This window comes from Ascaphus truei, chromosome 10 (assembly GCF_040206685.1).
Source record: "Ascaphus truei isolate aAscTru1 chromosome 10, aAscTru1.hap1, whole genome shotgun sequence".
NCBI lineage: Eukaryota > Metazoa > Chordata > Amphibia > Anura > Ascaphidae > Ascaphus > Ascaphus truei.
This window is the reverse complement of record NC_134492.1, coordinates 17,626,911-17,641,281: the sequence shown is the minus strand read 5'-3', so window position 1 is coordinate 17,641,281 and position 14,371 is coordinate 17,626,911. Positions and strand designations below refer to the sequence as shown.

The window sequence follows — 14,371 nt, the reverse complement described above, 5'->3', positions numbered from 1 at the left end:
CCCAGGTGCTCTTTGGTTTATGCTGTGTGTTTCTCCGTAGGTCTCAAGATTATTATGAGGGTTACAATGTCCCAGGCCCACAGCCAATCAATGATTAATGTCTCATGCATTGTTCTGGCCAGGAATAAGTTGCTCGTTGCAATTTTATTCAACTGGGAGAATGGGGCCAAATTGTGACAAAACCAGGAATTTCCCAGAGGGACATTCAAAAGTTGTAAGAAAACGAAGTAAAAAATATCAATATTAAAAAATAAGGGCGGGATCTTTCACTCATTTATATTTTGGTTCTAAAAAAAATTTGTATTTTGGTTTTGAATTGTTAACCAAAGTATTGAAGAATAAGTCAAAATAAGAAAGAAAATTCTAAAATTGCATATTAAAGCAGAAAAAAATGCTTTATATAACTAAAATAACTGAAAAACATAACATTGTAAAAAGATGTGGCCAGAAACAGCCCAAGTTTTTAACTTCACTGGTAACTTCACCGCAGAGACGGGCACTTGTCCCGGTGTTCTGGTTACTGAAAAACATAACATTGTAAAAAGATGTGGCCAGAAACAGCCCAAGTTTTTAACTTCACTGGTAACTTCACCGCAGAGACGGGCACTTGTCCCGGTGTTCTGGTTACTGAAAAACATAACATTGTAAAAAGATGTGGCCAGAAACAGCCCAAGTTTTTAACTTCACTGGTAACTTCACCGCAGAGACGGGCACTTGTCCCGGTGTTCTGGTTTTGATTTTTTTTCCAAATAAAGTTTAGGTTTTCGGTTTGGTGCTAAAAATATTAAGCGTTTTTGCTTTGTGTTTGACTTTGCAATGTAGGTTCTGGTTGCATACATTTGGTTGGGCCCATCCCTAGGCATAGCCTAAGTACGGTGCTGCCATGGGGCAGCATCTCTTGGGGCGGCAAGAGGGTAAGTGTAACAGAACTGCTGCTTTCCTTTTTTATTTTTTTTTTAACATATGCATGAAGGATTGAAGCAGGGGACTTCGGAGCTGAATCTCACTAACTTCAGCTCTGGGGATCACCAGCTTTCTGAGATACATACCTCCGTAGGGGTTGCCGGTATCTCCTGCTCAGTTTTAAAGCCCCGGGTCACATGCGCTAATAGGAAACCGCCTTTGACGTCACGGCTTCCTATTGGCCCATGTGATGGTACAGCTAAACCTGAGCAGGAGATTACGACACCCCCTAAAGAGGAAAGTATCTCAGTGGGCAGGGGGTCCCTGGTGCCAAAATGTATGTGGTTCAGCTCCGTAGACCAACTGCTTCCTACCTAGGGAAAAACATTTTCCCTAGGGGGGGGGGGGCTTTATTTTGAGGGGGGGGGGGGGCTTTTTTTTGAGGGGTGGCGGGTGGGCTTTATTAGTGCTTGCCTATTGATGGCACATAACCTAGAGATGGGCCTGGACCCATGGTTATAAAAATATGTAAAAAATGAGGGGAGGGGTGGAAGAAAAAGATTTGGGGGGTAGGGTGGAGATAAGGGCCTGAGGGGGTAGTTATGGGTGTTGGGGAGGAAGGGGGTGAGAGGGGGAAGAGGGTGAGCGGGTGTGAGTGGGGGAGGAGAGGGGGTGAGTGGGGGAAAGATGGTGAGGGGGAAAGAGGGTGAGGGAGTGTGGGGGAAAGAGGGAGCGGAAGAGTGGGAGGAAAGAGGGGGAAGGGGGAGGGGACAGGAGATTAGGAGGTGAGTGGGGGAGGGGGATACGAGGGGGAGGAGAAGGTGGTAGAGGGGGAGGAGAGATGGGGAGGGGAGGAGAGATGGGGAGGGGAGGAGAGATGGGGAGGGGAGGTGTGAGAGGGCATGAGGGAGAAGGGGGAGGAGCCTACCTGATGCCTTGGAGGATTGAGGTACCCACAGAGGTGCCTGTCAGGCCTGTCCACCGGCCTACAGCAATCTCCCTCCGACAGGCCCCCTCCGTGGACCCGGCCACATGTTATGTTTTCTAGAAATTTGTTATTCAAGTTTATTTGATAGAAAAAGGCATTCTTAATAATAATAAAAAAGAACAAAAGTAAGGTAGTGATACGTTTTATTGGCTAACATGTTTAAAAAGAGTGCACGATTTCAGGACACTCGGGTCCCTTCTTCATGGTGGCTTGAATCACATTTTTTATCATTTCAAATACTTGACGTATGTTTAGCACAAAGGAATATGCCATCTCAGACCTGGAGGTTTTCTTGATGAACACAATGTATAGAGTACATTATACTGTAATGTGTAAGTAGTAACTCCTCCATTAAAGGGGCAATACCTCCTAGCCCCAAAGTACACTACTGTAATTCCAGTGACATGTTTAAGGCATCTCATCTGGATAATTGTTTACCCAAATCTGACACCTATAATTATCATCAATTCCTGTTTAAAAGTGAGACTTGGGAGGGTTTGATTTCTTCTGGCTGCTCCCTTTTGTGTGATGTCACTGTGATCAGATGTCACTGTGTGATCAGTAAGCGCTTGTACAGCCAGAACCCCACCCCCCCCCCAAATCTTTATTCGTTCAGAAAGTAGTGATTTCAGAAATAATTTATGTCACTTATATCATCACATTTCATCTTTTATTCTAGTGTTGGCTCAAATTATTTTACTACAAATGAAGAGGCTCCTCCAGGATACTGAAACGTCTGAGAGCCCTGTGTCCCTTTGCAAGGTGTCGTGGCCGTGCATGCAGTTAACAATGTATTGTGTCAGTATTTGCTCCTGCACACTGATTGCCACCATTGTGTGCGGGTGGGTTGTCGCAGTGCCGCTGTCTTGTCTGTATTCCTCTGGAACACGGTGTCCAGCTGGACCAGCATCCCCAGTTTCCATTTACGACATTATCTGAAAATCAAAGCAATCAAGTTTCATATAAAAGAAAGTTGAGTTACTGTAACTGTCTTATTCATGGCAGGAATTTGTATCTATTGAATGTCATCCATTGTAATGGATGTTTTATCCCAATTGCAATTACTTACTGAGCACAATGTTACTACTTGTGAAAGTTGCTTTCCTAAAGAATAATACAGAAGCACCTTTGCATTCCATCTGTCACAAAACTGTCGTCTTTGTGATATTTAGTCTGCTAAATTGTGCTAGTAATACTTATTTTTTAATTCCAGCTGTTGGGGTTTTATGGTATTAATCTATCACTCTTTGAGTAGTGAGGATAATTTTGCCTATGGATGTACAGTATATGATGCATATATAGCTATGACAATTAACCCACTCAGTACATCAGCAAATTACTCACATCTGGGTAAAGCGTAAACTTGGAGTGGATGTAGTCTAATGTGCCAGTTAGATGTTTTCCCCAAAATTTGATACAGTGTCATTTAGAAGTTTTTGAGAAACACTTTTACACAAAGTCAGAAGAATTAGGAATAATAGAAAAAAAGATGGCAATATGATCCATCCTAGAAGCTTGCTGAAGCAGCATTGGCAAGGACAAGCCATACGTGGATAACTCCAAACGTTGTTTATTTCTACAGAAAAGCCATTATTGTTGCAAACTTTGATACACTTGGTACACTTTGATGAAGCCTTCTCAGGCGAAACATGTGAGTGTGATTTTCTCCATTTTTTGTCCTTAATAAATTCGTTTCTTTTTCACCCTCTTTGCTTTTCTTTGAAGTGGTGCGGCGTTTTTTGGCTTTTTTTCTTTTTGTAACAAAGCAACCTTTTTCGTCAAACCAAAAAGGATGCTATTCGCAAAATCTGCACATCTTTAGTGGCTATGCTACTGTATGGGCAGCTCAGTACAGGGTTTGTTAACCTCTTTCCATTAGATCTCTGTTATGGATCTATGGCACTTTGAATAGTCGTGTGTTCCCCAAACCTGTAAAGCCCCGGTTTGAGGTTGCTCATCCATTATAAAACGGCATCGTCCGGCTGCAGGAAATCTCTCCATGGGGGATCTGATTCATAAGAATGGATCCCCCACTCATAGCCCCTCTTCCCTACATGCAGCCGCAACTATTACCCAGATCCACTTTTTGCTTTTCTTACTGCGGCACCGGGGGCAGTAAGTCTGGCTATTTCTGTATTTATATGTTATTTCTATTTATTTATTTAGAAAATGTTTTACCAGGAAGTAATACATTGAGAGTTACCTCTCGTTTTCAAGTATGTCCTGGGGATAGATTGGGATATATAAATAGGGCACAGAAAAAACACTGGGTCAATGGATTTTGGAAGCTGGTATTACCTGGTCTCTTGGTGATTTCGCAACCTGCCCCTTTAAACCCCACTGGGCAAACACAGTCACAACGAGTTTCTGCAGGAAAGAAAAGGGAATATCTCTAAATTAAAGCTGCAAAGCAATTTTCTTTCTTTTCAAATATTTTCGTGTTTTTTTTCATCCAACCTATCAAAAATAGTGTGATTCAAAATAGAGATTACCGATTACTAGTCAGAACTGTTTAACATTAACTAGAGTTATTCTGTCAAAATGTTAGTATAAGGGCACTTAAAAAAGTGCTTAACAATGAATGTATTTAAGCATGAACCAGTAAAACAAGCTTAAACCTACAGGATTCTTTTCTTTGGGTGAATAGAGAGTTATATTTATCAAGTGCCAATATGGGTTATCGCACCAGTTTCAGCGTTAACTCTCACTAAAGTGAACGCCAGACAGGGTGCAATAACTTGCACTGGCACTTGATAAATATCCCACACATCTTTTGCAGCCTGGGAGAGCAGGATCACAGCCACTGAACAAGGGACATACAGCAATATTTTTTGCCAATTGGGGATCTTCCTCCTGTGATTACAAATGATTTTACCTTTGAGGAAAGCCGCCCCGTTGTTGTGACACGGAGCACAGCGACAGGAACTGGTTTCACTCTGATACTCTTGAAGGGCACGTTTCATGTTCTCACGTACAGTGTTTGCTGCAGCGAAGTCTGCCACAGTCACCAGCTCATACAAAGGACTTGCCTACAAAGGATATTCAAAAGCACCAAATTCAAGAGCAAATGATGCCATCAGGAGACTTGGTTGTGTGCATCAGATCAGTCACTGGCTCCATCCATTATTTTTCTGTGTTGTAACAGGTCAAGATGATTTCCCTCCCTCCCTCTCTCCATCAACATTTAGTAGTTCCCTTCACACACACTTTACCAAGGTGACATAAAGCCCTTTATTTTTGAAGCATTAACAACACACTGAAGCACAAACTGGTGTGCAAAAATGTTGCCCAAAAAATGTGCACCACGCATTGTCACGGTGCAGGTCAGGTGACCCTAAAATCAATTTTTCTGCAATTCTGGCAAAACTAACAAAATGGGTGAACTTCTAAAGAATTTGGAAAGTGGAAATGAAAATCCTGAAAATGTAAGAGAAATTTGTCAAAACACACACTTTCTACAAGCTCTTCCAGACTGTGGGGAAAGTGTATCAAGGGCTCCAACTAAAACATTGCTCGAAAACCAGAGACACTTCCATCATTTCTATTGCATCACGTTGCGTCAATGTTACATAGTTTGCTCCATTTTTGACTCCTCTTGCGCCAGTGAATGTTTTGGTGAGAGGTTCATTAGGGGAAGGGATAGTCAGTGCTATACTATAATGAGATGTATCAAAAGTCGCTCCTAAAACTATTTTAGTTTTCCTTTCTTTTTCTCTGTGTTTCTTTTTTTATTTGACATTTTCTATAGTATAATACAAAACCAATACAGTATTTTATTGCAAATCTTGAAGATGTTTTTTTTTTTAAAGATATTTGGTATATTCCTCTGTCAATCGCATAAGAGCCAGGCTACATCTGAGTAAAAGGATGATTTAGGGAAAAGAAAACTAAAACAGAATATCATTTTTTTCTTAGAGAACATCTGGCCTGAAAGTGACCGTGTGCCATTTTTGCTTGAACTTTTTCTAAAGGCCATCATTTATTCTCTGTGACATGTTATATTTGATCTGTGGCCCATACTAAGAATGTGCTGTGAAATCAGGAGTGAAATTAAAGGTTATCCGATGCCAACTCTAAATTAAGTTAATCTGTTGTTTGAAGTGGCCCATCTCCACTTAAATGATAAAAGGTCAGGAAAGCTTTGTCACGTGAAGGAGATATTATGAGGACTGATTGTGTCTTATTCACTTAAGCTCAACATTGCTTTAGAAGAGGTGCAATGTGCCCACTATTAATGAAGAAATTAACATGAAGTGAATGTTCTATCCAACAGAAGACTGCTCTGTGCATGAGATCGATCATTTTAACATTACCTTAACATATATTAAAGCTGCAGTTCAAGCAATATCCTACATGTGTGTTTTTTTTAATAAATCAGTTCTGTACTTGTTGCATTTAAAAATTAAAAAAAAAATGTTTTAAAGACATTTTTAATGTTTCTAATGTAGGAAGCATTTCCAAAGTGACAGCCCCTTCCCCTTCTGATAGGCTCTGGCTCTTGAGCCCCGCCCTCTCTCTAGCAGTGCACCAATTGTATCTAGTAACTGCCCAATCAATCATATTCTAGGAACTACATTGCCCAAAATGCTGTGCAAGAACTGAATTAAGTAACCCTGAGCAAAGCGATTGATTACAGGAGAACAGATCGATCTGCAGCTTAGCTAATCACTTGTCAGTGTGCAGATTATATTGATGCACATATTGAATGGGAAAAAATATATATATTTTAAACGGCAGCTTGAACTGCAGCTTTAACAACAGTCAAGTTCAATGTTTTTCAGAATGTTTTAGGTGAAACATATATATATGCAAGAAAACAACAGTATTGGGTAATACATTAATGATATCAGATTACTTTACTAGGTGAAGCGGCACAATATGAAAAAAATGTCAACAAACAATTTTCTAAGCATTCTCTGTTGCCTGTTCTCTGTTGCCATTGCATGATGTTGAGCTGGAATGGTGGGGGGAGCGATATTGATTCGCAAAGTTGATTCTAACCCAAGCCCATGCGCCTATCTATCTTGTAGACTTTCTGATTTGTCACTGTGAAGGATGTTTATTCCAGTAAAGTATGAATACAAAAGTGCTATATAAATGATATTATAATTATTGACAGCTTGCCTCATGATGGAGTTGATGCAGTGCACTGTATGATGAACTGACTACCCCTCTCTCCATGTAAGTAAGAGGAAGAGTAATTAGATCCCCATCAGTGCTGCAGCACAACCAGGGGTGAGTACTGTGACTGAGCAGTCCCGTTTTGAATTTTAAAATGAAATAGTACACTCAAACATTTTGATTATTCACAATTTTGTTTGCTGGTAACATTAAAATGGAAAGCAAATGTGACCAAGTCAACAACATTAACATCCACTGTTTCCTTTTTCAAGTACAGGCAGTCCTCGGTTATCCGACACAATGTGTTACTCAAAATGGCGATGGATAGCGAAACGTTGTAAAGCGAAAACACGTTTTCCCTTAGGAACACTGTTTAAATGAAAGGTTCCGTTCCTGAAGGCATTTTTAATGCTAAAATACACAAAATATTTTACGCAGACAATAAGATATGCAGCACACACATAAATTATATAGTGCATATACTGTATTATATATATATATAATATAACATAAAATATAATATAAAAATATAATATATTATATAGTATAATATATATATATATACACACATAAACAACTTTGCAAAGCGTCGTAAGAGTGTTGGATAAGCCGTTTTGGCGTTGTAAAAATGAACATAGGTATGCATTGCATAGCGTTGGATAAACCATTCGTTGTAAAGCGAAGCGTTGTAAAACGAGGACTGTCTGTACAAAATACAATGTTATACTGTTTAGTGTTATGCTGATCGAGCCAAGCAACAATTGTTACTAGACACCTGACACATAAAAGTCTACTTAGGTCTAAGGCCAAAATCCCTTCAATTTCATTCAAGCATTTCTATGTGCTCTAGTAGACATTCAAGGATATTAACATGTTGGATAGATTTATGAGATCTGAACTGACACAGTCTTCCTCTCTTCTGGAGCTCTAAGGCCAAGCTCCTGGATTACTAATGAACCCCCCAGAGTCCTAAATGCTGGATCGCTTTTCTTCTATCACTGATAGTGCCATTCTAATGTACACCTGGGTTCCCAGTCCTGATCCTCACTGCTGAGGTGTGTACCCTTATCTACTTCCCACGCACTAAACTCGCCTACCTCTATCACAAAATACTGCTATCTGGGTAACAAGACAGTTACATATTAATAAACATATTGTAAATGTATAATACCTTAGTTTGTATAATGTCGGGATTGTATTGAACTGCATCTCCCCACTCCTGCATTAGATCTGCAGTTGGGAGATCCCTGTAAGCGAGTCTGGTTATCTGCTCACTGGCTCCTCCCCGGACAAGAGCTACAAAATCTTCAACCACTTTTTTATTTGAAGTGTTTTCTGCAACAAATCATGAATCTGGATGTAACAAAGTGGTGCTCGTCATCAAGAGAAATACAATGAATCATAAAAGTATGTATTGCTTACCCCCAACTTCTTTTAAAAGTGCATTGCATTGACCTGCTGACATTCCTAAGCTTAGATAAACACCTTCAATATTGCCTCCTATTTTGAACGATGTTGACACACAGGATTGCACGTCACTTAATGAATAACCTATGGAGACATGACATAAAATAATAATACAAGTTTCTGTTACATTCATTAGAAAATATTTTTACAAATACTGTACACACATGTAAACACTTACAGTGACATGCTGTATACACGTTCCTTAGAAGGCCTAAGGAACATACGCTCTAAATGTATAGTATTGACCGTTAAATATGCAGTAAAGCCATTCACTTCACTTATGAATGGCTAACACTAACACCACTCACTTCTGCATGAATTAAGCCATGAATGTTTGAACAATGTGCCTTTGCATAGTGGTGGACAAAAATGTTAAAACAATAGGAGTCAGACAGAATTTTTAGGAGACAAAGCTTTGTTAAGCAGCAGGTTTGGGCAGGGCAGAGGGGGAGAGAGGGGTGGCTGGTCCTGCTCTGCTCCCTCTGAAGCGGCTCTGTATGTCAGAGTGTGTGTTTCACTGTAAGTGTGTATCTATGGTACACATACTGGCACACACACATTGACAATCCCCACTACCCTGACACAGTGATAATTGAGAGAAGGGGTGGGCAGAGTCCTGGAGCACTCCACATCGCTCCCTCCTGCACCCCTCTGTGTGAGCCACTCTCCAATACCCCTCCACCCCCTCTTCTCCCCCGCACTGCACTCAAAGCGATGCAGCACTGGCTGACCTGTCAGTCACCACTGTGGCCAGTCACAGCACGCCCTATTCTGCTTTGCGGTCATGAAAGTAAGGCTTGTAATTAGCGGGCGCGCGCACGGTGTTGCGTGTGCACATTGCACGCGCGTTTAGTTTCTATAGGGCAAGCAATGATGCGCACGGCTAGGGGGTGTGACTCTGACGTCACAGCGTTAGGCCGCGCTGTGATTGGCTCGCAGCGACACGTGGCACGGCAGCAGCACAAAAATACAAATTTCTTGTATTTCCACAGACCTGCCACACCAACGCTCATGGCCGTGCGCGTCTCAAGTATAGCAACTTCAGGCTCACGCCCTGCAATTACCATTGAAGCGCGCACATTAGCACAAGCGCGTGCACTATATTACAAGCCTAAAGCTTGATAGAACGTGCTGTTGAAAATCATATTTTTTTCAAATCAATAAAAATGCACTTTTGCTGATTGTAAAACGTATTCATAATGAATCCTTGAACAGGACTTCTTCTTGAACCCCTGAGGTGGCTGCAGAGATGTTTACTGTATTCGAAAATACAGCTGTAATACTTTTCTCATAGAGTACTGTATATTTGTCATGCTGTTCTATTTTCTTCTATACCTGTACTACATATTTTGCTGGATGCAATACTTTCTAAAAAGTGCAGTTGTAATTGTAAATTAGCTTTTTACTACATTTGTATTTAAGCAGAGCAAATAAAAGAATACACATCTACATATGAATGTGTTTTAGACGATAATGCAAAATTTAAAGCCTAAGATATGAGCCTGATGTCCTCTGATATTATGCAATAGGACGATGGTGCTTTATTTGAATTATTTAATTCTTCACTAATCTTATATTCTTTATTAATCATGCATAAATCATAGATGACAACTCTCCCTTAAGTTTAGAGAGACTTTAGAACTTGTAGAAAGGGAAATTGCAGAAGACTGGTAGACATGTACTGACACAATAAAATACATACGTTCTTTGAAGACAGAGAATAGAGATTTGTAAACAATTGTTACTATTTTCCTACAGAAATACCACACTGCAAAGGAAATCACCAATCACCCACAATCTCTGAAAAAAAAGGTAAATTGGAACGTTCTCAAAAAGGACTAACACCATTAGAGTGAAATCTAATTAATTCTGTAATAACTTTAGTACTCAGAGTAAGCGAGGTTGGCAAATTCAATCCCCCAGCAAAGGACAAAACAATGTTGTCATCTCTACGTCTTTTTAACATTGAGTTTACTCATATGATATAATTGTTATCCCATGTATTTAGTTAACCAAATGAAAACGACATACCTTCTTTTTTTAGTGTTTCGCTGTTAATAATTAAAGTGTATTCATAGGTGCCTCCTAAAGTTGCTTCTGTAATAAAATGTGTCCCATAATCTCTGAAGAGGTCTCTGTATTCTCCATAAATATATTCCATGGGTAACTGTTTTACTCTCTGGAAAAACTCGTAATGAAGCATCAGGTTCCGTGATTTTAACTTGTAACGCGCCACTTCCAGATCAGAACGTGCATGAATAAATTTACTGCCCTACGATATCAAAAGACATCAAAAAGAACGCAGATGCTTTACACTAACATATAAAATATACATGCAGCTAGTTGACATTTACAATGGTCTATTACAGGAGTGGCAACTCCAGTCCTCAGGGGCCACTAACAGGTCAGGTTTTAAGGATACTGAAGCAGGGATGTCCTTAAAACCTGACCTGTTGGTGGCCCTTGAGGACTGACGTTGGTCACCCCTGGTCTATTTGTCATGAGATCCATACTGAAATTGGAAAGTGTGCAATTCTTTGCATAAATATTTATATACATATTTTGAGTCAAATTAGTTCTTAGAACAGAAAACGTGTCTCTTAAATATTATCCCACTCTGGCAATGCATCAAATAAAATAAAAATGTAGAAGTGCAGAAGTAACCTTGGCAATTGGATCATTTGTTAAGGAGCAAGGAGTACACGATGACCAGACAATGACATTTTAGTATTTGTGTTATTACATTCCTAGTTGAACCTCATTATTTCTTTCATTCTGGCCCATACCTACAATGCATTGCTATGGCAGAAAACACATTATAGCCCATTTAAGAGAATTATGGCCTTCGGACCTTATTTACTAAGCAGTGTTGTGCCATAAAATATCGGAAGACACATTCCAGCTCATTTACCTGAATGGGCCATGACGTGAATTCTGATGGCTTAATAACTATTGTCCTCAGTCTTTGGTCTCAGGCTTATATTATAAAGATCCTGATAATCGCAGTGAAGAAAAAGTGTAACAACTTGCATAGTCAGAGCAATATCTGCCCTGCCGGAAAATACTGATGAAATGTTTTACTTACAGTTAAGGAACTAAGCAGGAAAATTATTTCCTCGTTTCACTGGATGATTTGCTCAAGTAATGAGACTAATACATAAACGCTTATTAACGAAACACTGTGTCAATGTGTCTGGAGACATAATAGGTATCAGAATAAAGAGAAAATGTTGGTACATTACAAAAGTATAATTGTTTCAAAGAACACATAAAAGGCAAGCCATATAGTGCCATGTTTACTAAGGAGTGCTAAGTCAGCCCACAAGATGCATTATTGACCTCTGGGCTGTATATGTTTTTTTAAACAGTTTAGCACTGCCTATTTGTCCCAAAATCAGAGTATATCCCCAAACTCAAAGAAGTATACTTACAGTGTGTGAATATCTTCTTGTCCGCTCAATAAACTTTTTGAATTTCATGTCACTGTGGCTGAATCCAATCTCAAACACTCCTGGAATAGTAATCCCAAAGCTGGTGCTAGTGTGTTTTGCGTGTGCTTTGAACACATTTTGTTCAAAGTCTGAATAGGATTCATACTCAGAAAGTGCGAACTCATATTTGCCTTTGCTCTGAAAATAAAAGGGGTTGTTTATCGTCTAAGAAAAATATTGCAATCATTTACTAATCACCAAAAGTGTATCGCCATTAATTTGCATGCTATAATGTGGTTGCAATAAAGTGAAAATACCAACCCTTTTCCACATTTTTTCACTATTCAAGAATGGTCAATAATTATTTCATTTTAGACCTGAAAGCCAAAGCAAGAAAGACAACGGAATAGTGAAAGACTAGGCACACTATGGAGCTTAACTACATACCCTGTATAGAAAGAATGCACAGTGATGAGAGCTGTGTTATAAAGCTGTTCTTAGATTCACATTTAGGTCAGCCCTTACAGTGCCGTCGATGGCGATGGCGACACGACGGGTGACGTCACCCGTCGCCACAGGCGAAAGTTACATTTCGCTGTGCGGCGCGTTGTGGGTTTCCTGCCATTTGATTGGTTCAGGGGCTGTCACATGAGGTGACAGCCCTTGAAAAATCAAATATTGCCAGCTACCAGTTTTCGCGACGGTTCCGTCGCATTGTCGCCATCACGCTTACTATAAGCGCACGCGACGGCGGTAATGCATTTGTTTTCGGGCGACGTCGCGTCGCCGTCACTATAAACGCGGCCTTATGGGTAGCATGCCTGTCCCATGCCACTTCACTTGAGAAAGGCTAGCAGGCCGCAACGTTGTGCGTTTCTATGGCACAATAAATTCTTTATGATTGAAAATTCGCAGTGCCCATGTCCATCTATTGCATAACATACCCGTCCAACGTTTCTCTGCATGTGAAAGCTACTGGTGGGTCTACTTAATCTTGGGGAAATAATTGTATCTCTGTTTGCCTACCCAGGCATACTGTACTTCAAAACAAGTACAAGCGAAGTAGAAATCAAATACTTTAATAAAACACTTCAAAAGCAACACTATTCATACCAGTGTAACTGAAACTAAAACGAGAAATAGATTGAGAAGCTGGTATTTATCTCCCAAATGTATGTAACTTGATATTTTTACAGACACAATACATTTGTGGAGTGTTAATACAATAATTAAATGCTACTATATTTAAACAATTTTGACCTAATACAATTGTTTTACTTCCTACAAAATATGAAAACTAAGGACAAAGGAGCTATTTAAAATAAGTCATAGAATTTGGCATTTTCAGCTGGAATCTATTGGTGGACGGTCATCTTGATCTTGCCAAGCACATAACACAGGGGGGCTCAACTCCAGTCCTCAAGCTCCCCACAACGGGTTAGGTTTCCAGAATATCCCTGCTTCAGCACAGGTGGCTCAAAGACTGAGCCTCTGATTGAGCCACCAGCGCTGAAGCTGGGATTTCCTTAAAACCTGTTGGGGTGTCTTTTTTTTTTTTTTTTCCAAATAGTTTTATTAGGCATTTATATAATATACACACATCGTACAACATGTATAGCCTAATACAAACACATTTTAGTTTTAGGGACAGGAGTGGCAAAAATAATTGTCATAGAGGAGAAGCCTTTCCGAGAAAAAAGAAGGCTTGAAAAAGAAAGGGAAACGAGGGAGAGGAGTGAAGGGGTAGGCGGGGGGGGGGGGGGGCGGGCGGGAGGGATATGGGAGAGGAGAGGTACCCTCCCCGGTCGCTGAGTATCTAAGTCTAATAGATTAGGTTTGAGGTCGAGGTGACATGGACCTTTTTTTTTTTTTTTTTTTTTAAATCTGTATTTATGTTTAATATTGTTGGGATGTCTTGAGGCCTGGAGTTGACCATCTCTGACATAAATACCTTCCTGTCTCTCCACAATGACAATGAAGCTCAGGATTAAAGCAAGACTTCATATACTGTTCTTCTTTGCATAATATTAAAGGGTTTATACGGATGGCCTACGCCTTGACATTTGTATTAAAAATGTAAAATAAAATATTTCCCTGGTTATAAGAGCGGAACTCCTTACATCTTTTGGTATCACGTATTAAAAAGAAGACCAGTATTTATAACATACAATTACAATGGTGCTGTAATCATCAAGCGCTTGGAATCAAACACCTATTTTTTTTTTAGTTGCTAGCTCTTAAAATGGATTTGTTCTCTGACTTACTTCTGGGACGTAGTTTTCCACATTATAGGGCTTTCTAAATCTCGTATCTATAATGTAATGTGGAGCACATGCACCAGCGTAGTAACGGTGATCTAGGACTGATCCTTCAAGAGTATTCGTGAACAAATTTAATCTAAAAAAACAAAACAAAATAAAGTGAAAGGTTACATACATTGTTACATAGTACATGAGGTTGA

The 14,371-nt window shown here is 39.8% G+C and overlaps 1 protein-coding gene across 2 annotated transcripts in view; it reads right to left on the bottom strand.

The window, feature by feature from the left end:
* Positions 1-2,017: 2,017 nt before the first annotated feature.
* Positions 2,018-14,371, bottom strand: part of C8B (complement C8 beta chain) — a 55,147-nt gene continuing 42,793 nt past the window's right edge. For both annotated transcript variants that reach the window (XM_075616035.1, XM_075616034.1), the window contains exons 5-12: positions 14,175-14,307; positions 11,911-12,108; positions 10,511-10,751; positions 8,435-8,563; positions 8,184-8,347; positions 4,767-4,920; positions 4,190-4,258; positions 2,018-2,826 (exon numbers count right to left, since the gene is read on the bottom strand). In XM_075616035.1, the coding sequence (XP_075472150.1) occupies positions 2,675-2,826; positions 4,190-4,258; positions 4,767-4,920; positions 8,184-8,347; positions 8,435-8,563; positions 10,511-10,751; positions 11,911-12,108; positions 14,175-14,307 (1,240 nt within the window). In that variant the 3' untranslated portion in view covers positions 2,018-2,674. The remainder of the gene's footprint in view (positions 2,827-4,189; positions 4,259-4,766; positions 4,921-8,183; positions 8,348-8,434; positions 8,564-10,510; positions 10,752-11,910; positions 12,109-14,174; positions 14,308-14,371) is intronic.